The 6637-nt window shown below is 38.9% G+C and overlaps 1 protein-coding gene across 1 annotated transcript in view; it reads right to left on the minus strand.

The window, feature by feature from the left end:
- TSBP1 (testis expressed basic protein 1) overlaps positions 1-3328 on the minus strand; it is a 62999-nt gene extending 59671 nt beyond the window's left edge. The window contains exons 1-3 of the mRNA XM_044928936.2: positions 3123-3328; positions 1377-1463; positions 339-371 (exon numbers count right to left, since the gene is read on the minus strand). Of these exons, the coding sequence (XP_044784871.2) occupies positions 339-371; positions 1377-1463; positions 3123-3135 (133 nt within the window). The 5' untranslated portion in view covers positions 3136-3328. The remainder of the gene's footprint in view (positions 1-338; positions 372-1376; positions 1464-3122) is intronic.
- Between the last annotated feature and the right edge of the window lie 3309 nt (positions 3329-6637).

The following is a 6637-nucleotide window of genomic DNA, read 5'->3' on the forward strand; positions in this document are numbered from 1 at the left end:
GAGACCTAATGTAGACATGAACTCCTGATAACAGGTAATTATGGGGAGTTAATTTACTTTGCAGGAACTAAGGACTGTGCATAAGTAGCAGGAGTATGCTAAGTGACCATGCCAGTCACCATTTTCCTATTATTATCTGGGCTGAATAATAATCAAAAGGGGTCTCAAAGTTGCTTTTTCCTTTTGGTGAAATTCTCCCAGTAACTCAGTTCAGTTCATGGAATGATGCATTATGCAAGGTGCTGGAAATGCAATGGTAAACAAGACAGATTTGGTCCCTGATTTATGGAAATTTCATAAATGCTTACTTTCTTTTTCTCATGGGTATAAGTACTTACTTTGTTCAGAACTGTATCTTGAGATATCAATTTCTGTGGAAGAATTAAGCAAAAATATTTCTATTAGCCACTTGTGAGAGGTGTTCTTTATCCTGTTTCAACTCTCCTCACTCTAAACCATGCTTCTTTGCTCCCCAAATGGTCTTGATATCATGCATTACTGGTTCCTACCTTTATTCCCATGCCTCCAGTCAGCCTTGTTTTGTTTATCCTTCCATATGACTTACTATTCTTTGAGAGCTTATAGGCACTGAATATGAGAAATAAAGAGGGGATGTGAAATCCCATGGATGGAGGAGCCTGGTAGGCTGCAGTCCATGGGGTCACGAAGAGTTAGACACTACTGAGCGACTTCACTTTCACTTTTCACTTTCATGCATTGGAAAAGGAAATGGCAACCCACTCCAGTGCTCTTGCCTGGAGAATCCCAGGGACGGGGGAGCCTGGTGGGCTGCTGCCTATGGGGTCGCACAGAGTCGGACACGACTGAAGCGACTTAGTAGCAGCAGCAGCAGCAGCAGCAGCAGTTGACTAGAAGGAAGTGGGAAAGATGCTAAGAAAATTCCTGAAGATGTCTCATGGCACAGGAATAGGTCAATGTAGATCTAAGCCATATCTCTGTTTCACTGACAACTATTACTCTATATTTGTTTCTTCTTATCAGCTCCCTAATCACTAAAAATATTGAATTCTTTCCATATAATATTAACCAGTGGTATCTACTAGTGTAGTGCCTTCTCTCTTCTGTTTTCTTTTCCTAAGGTAATTTCCCTTGGAGCTCAGATAACTTTCTTTTAGACTATTCATATTATTTCTCTTGTTAAACTCAATGTGATCTTTTTTTTTTTTTTTTCCTGTAATGTGAGATGCAGGGGGAATCACTAATAGGTCAGAGATTACATGTATGGAAATGGATTTCCAAAATACTGGCAAAGTCTCTAGATATCTGGTAAATAGGGACAAACTCAGACTGAATCTTGACATTCCTACCTCTGTGGCTTTCATAGAGAATCTCCATTTTCATTCATTGTTACTCACCATTTTGCTTGTGCCGTGTCCATCTTGTTAACAAAATAGCGAGAATGGCAAATCCCAGTAGAGTCAGGATAACAGCCAAAACTATTTCTGAAATGAAAACTCACCTGTAGCTTGTTTATTTAGACACGATCATTATCAGAGACAATTTCTGGGCACCTCTTACATACAGATAGACATATCCCCTTCACCCCCTTTTGTGCTACCTCAACTCTGTTCTTCCTTTTTCATCATCTTATTGTCCCCACATATTTTCCCCGCCATTTCTTGGCTTTTCTGTTGGTCCTTTTGGTCAGATACTAAGACCCTCAGATGCTTGTACTCTTGGTTTAGAGTGGGAAATCTGACAGATTTCCTCCTCATTGAACTCCTAACTCTGTGGGCAAGAGATGGTTAGCGGAGCCAGTGGCATGTAAAGAAATCCATTGGGATGTTAGAAAGAAATATTAGTTTTATTTTTATGTAACTTATAACTTAAAATTTTATAGACTTTCTGTTTTAAAGTCTGTAAAAATTTTTATAGACTTTCTGTTTTCGTTATGTATCAGTTGAGTAGTATGTTCATAAAATTTGGATTATACATATACAAGAAATGAAAGCTCAAAATTTTTTCATAGGTGATCAAAAAATTTGACTGTAGGCCATTCAGTTCATACTAATGCAAGTCACAGCAGAGGACAGAAACTTCTTATTGAAAAAGACCCCTCAAACATCATTTACCAAGTCCTTATAAGATAGATGTTTATGAGGGTTGCTACTGTGGTCAGTAGGAGAGAGCACAGTGAGACTTTCTAACCTTAGTGTGTGTTTATGTGTCACTAAAGAGAGAATCTTAACAAGATTATATTGCTGTGGTTATGAAGAGCATAGACTGTGGAGGCTTTGGGAGAAGGAAAATAGGGAAGGAAAGATGGAAAGAGAGAGAGAAAACAAAGGTAGGAATGAGGAAGGATGGGAGAAAGAATGGGAGGAATGAATGAATTAAAGAACCAACCATAAATCTGCCTATGACTGAAAAATGCTGAAGAAAATTAGACTTCGAAGGGCTAAGAAAATTACACCAAGATTAAGGATACTGCAAAAAAGCAATATGTGAATTCACCTCAAGATGTAACAATATACCTCCAATTAGGGCAAATTAGGAAAATGTTTGCTGAGTTTTCTAGGTATTAGGTCAGAAGAGAAAATACTCTTACCAAATAACCTTCAGAGATTTGCTCTTAATATACCACTAAAATGAAGAGCAAATAGTTTGGCCTGTATCATGAAAGTAACAATTTCATATCTGATATGAAATAATCCTTAGGAGAGGAAGGAATAAACACATAGGATATTGGATCAAGCCTCTTGAATTGTGCCTGGAATGTTCTTATGTTAGACCACTAAGAAAATGCTCCTCTCTCTTCCTGAAGAAAATAAGAGGAAGAATTGAGGAAGATTATAAAGTGAGCAATATTACAGGCAGTGAGATAAAATACTGAGGAATTTTCCTATTTCTCCAGAAAATAGCTATTTTCTTTGACCAATTCCAACTCCAGAAACTGAAGGAGAAATCAGCACTCACTGTACAGGTTGAATGTGGGTTTGTTTTCCTCAGGCTTCCAGAGGAATCAATGAAAGTGAAAGGAAGGATATTGAATTTGAAAGAAAGCAGGCAAGAAAGGGAAAGCAGTTGTATTAAAGTTCCCAAAGAGAAGACTCCTGAGCCAGTAGGGTCAAGGAGGCCTCAAAGAAGGGGTCAGTTCATACCCAAGACTGCCATGTTCCAGGTATTGTCTTCAGTGGGTTCTGTGTCATCTGGATTTCTTTGTCAGAGGGAGATCAAGATAAAATAAACACCCCAAGCTCACTGTTTCTGAGCAGTATGAACTTGGATTTGGGGGAGGCCCTTGTAAACAAGGATGCAGAGAGTCACAGAGGAATTGTGTGGCTCAGGTTGATCGGACCTAAGCAGACTACAGGAGTATGGCCTATGAAAGTTCTGGAATGTGTGTCATAACAAAGAACTAGAACTTAGAGGCAGGAGGAAAGGAAGAGCGTAACCAAGAGGCTGTAAAGATAATCAGAATACTTTGGAGGATCTTAAACTTAGGATACTGGAAGGGAACTTACTCTGTCTGGGCTCTGGGATAATTTCTAATTTTCCAGGGATTTTGAGACCAGAGATTCTGTTTCATTCATCTTTGTAACTCTTGAGGCAGTTAGGGACTTAATAAATGTTTGATGATTAAAAGCAAAAAACATTTCTAGGTTCCTTGAAACAAATGAAGGGTGAATCATGAAGCTGAGTCAATGGAGTTAAATGTAGTAAGGGAAAGCTAAGAGGTTGTGGTGCGAGGAAGAATGAGCCAGTGAATGGGATTTCACAAGCCATTGTGGAGGACAAAGAGAGCAGTAAAACCCCCTTTTATTAAGTGTTTAGGAACCATAAGGCTCTGTGGTGGTTTAGTTGCTAAGTCATACCTGACTTGCGACCCCATGGACTGTAGCCTGCCAGGCTCATTTCTCCATGAGATTTCACAGGCGAGAATATTGTAGTGGGTTGCCATTTCCTTCCCCAATATAGCTCTGTAGTAGATACTTTCCAAGGACCAAGACATTTGATCCCCAATAACCTTCACAATGAAATCCTTTAAGACTGAGACATCTGAAACTGCCCAACCAGCAAACAGTAGAGTTTCTGACTCCAGAGTCCATATTCTGTTTACAAAGCCACAGTTCATTTCAGTTTTGGAGGCCTACTGTCCATGGTGATATATTTTAGACTAAGCAGTAAGGTGCAGGAGGAAGAGAGTAATGCTCTCCAGTTATAGGATTCTCCACCTACCTACTTTGTCTTCTAAGATTGACTTTGATAGTTGAAATCCTTATTTAGCCTATTTTTATGACCTAGATTGATGAAGGAGTCATTTAAAAATTTTACATATATAAATTTAAATTACTAGTATTTAAATAATCACTCCATATTTTGACTCATCTATTTACATAGATTCAGTTCAGTCACTCAGTCGTGTCTGACTCTTTGCGACCCCATGAATTGCAGCATGCCAGGCTTCCCTGTCCATCACCATCTCCCGGAGTTCACTCAAACTCATGTCCATCGAGTCAGTGATGCCATCCAGCCATCTCATCCTTTGTCATCCCCTTCTCCTCCTGCCCCCAATCCCTCCCAGAATCAGAGTCTTTTCCAATGAGTCAACTCTTCACATGAGGTGGCCAAAGTACTGGAGTTTCAGCTTTAGCATCATTCCTTCCAAAGAAATCCCAGGGCTGATCTCCTTCAGAATGGACTGGTTGGATCTCCTTGCAGTCCAAGGGACTCTCAAGAGTCTTCTCCACACCACAGTTCAAAAGCATCAATTCTTCGGTGCTCAGCCTTCTTCACAGTCCAACTCTCACATCCATACATGACCACAGGAAAAACCATAGCCTTGACTAGATGGACATTTGTTGGCAAAGTAATGTCTCTGCTTTTCAATATGCTATCTAGGTTGGTCATAGCTTTTCTTCCAAGGAGTAAGCGTCTTTTAATTTCATGGCTGCAGTCACCATCTGCAGTGATTTTGGAGCCCCCCAAAATAAAGTCTGACACTGTTTCCACTATTTCCCCATCTATTTCCCATGAAGTGATGGGACCAGATGCCGTGATCTTTGTTTTCTGAATGTTGAGCTTTAAGCCAACTTTTTCATTCTCCACTTTCATCAAGAGGCTTTTTAGTTCCTCTTGACTTTCTGCCATAAGGGTGGTGTCATCTGCATATCTGAGGTGATTGATATTTCTCCTGGCAATCTTGATTCCAACTTGTGTTTCTTCCAGCCCAGCGTTTCTCATGATGTACTCTGCATATAAGTTAAATAAGCAGAGTGACAATATACAGCCTTGACATACTCCTTTTCCTATTTAAAACCAGTCTGTTGTTCCATGTCCAGTTCTAACTGTTGCTTCCTGACCTGCATATAGGTTTCTCAAGAAGCAGGTCAGGTGGTCTGACATTGATTAATTCTAGTTATATCACAAAGTTATCAGAACCATTGTAAATCCAATAGTCAACTACAAATATTAACCATATAATTTTGACTATGTTATTAGCATACCATAATAGAATTATATAGAATTTGATTGCATAACATTTTGCAAAATAGCTTAATATCTCAGCAGCCTGGTTTCTGAATTGCAGCTATCTTACCATAGCCTAAATGTGAACATGCAGAAAAATTCTAATGGAGAAACATTATAGTTCCTTGATATTACCATTATTCTACTCCTGCCATCATAAATCTGAACCCAAACTCAACTAAACCAAACAAACCTAAACACCCCTTGTGATGGTTAATGCTATATATCAACTTGGCTAGGGTATGTGCCCAGTTATTTGGTCAAGGAGTAGTCTAGATGTTGCTATGAAGGTATATTTTAGATGTGATACACATTTACAATCACAAGACTTTAAGTAAAGCAGGTTATTCTTCATAATATGGCTGGGACTCATTGAATTAGCTGAAGGCCTTAAAAGCAAAGGCTGAGATTTCCTAAAGAAAAAAGAATTATGCCTCAAGAATGCATCATAGAAACTTTGCCTGTGTTTCCAACTTGCTTGGCCTTCCCTGTGGATTTCAAACTCAAGACTGCAATATCAACTCTCTTGTGCTCTTATAGCCTACTCACCAGCCCTAAGATTTCAGACTTGCAAGCCGTCACAATTGTGAGCCAATGCCTTACAATAAATCTCTTTTTCTAGATATATTAATACTTTATTTGTTCTGTTTCTCTGGGGAATACTAATACACCCCTGTGCTAAATGTCTTATTATTGTCAATATGATGTAGTGTACATGTTAAAAAAATTACATATGGGCCCTTTGTATACTTCCAGTGGGGGTGGGGAACATTTGATCTATTTTAGAAAACTGACCACACACAAAAGGAATTCTAAAACACTAACAAGGAAAAAGAAATAATGTAGAAAGAGTTCAAATATGCAACTTTCAATGGATTTGATTTGTTAGTTTGCAGTTTAAGAAATGTACAGTAATGAATAACAAGTGTCACCTTTGATCTGTACACTTTGTTTGCTTAACATTGATAATCAAAGATTACATCTTAAAGGCATACTTGTCCTTTAGGCATTGGATGAGATGAGAAAATTTAATGTTACTATTGCCAGCCCTTCCCAGAGGGTGCAGTGGCAAAGAACTTGCCTGCCAATGCAGGAGACATGTCCCAACCCAGAGATTAAACAGTAATTTGAGATGGAATATGCACTC

Source organism: Bubalus bubalis, chromosome 2, assembly GCF_019923935.1.
Source record: "Bubalus bubalis isolate 160015118507 breed Murrah chromosome 2, NDDB_SH_1, whole genome shotgun sequence".
NCBI lineage: Eukaryota > Metazoa > Chordata > Mammalia > Artiodactyla > Bovidae > Bubalus > Bubalus bubalis.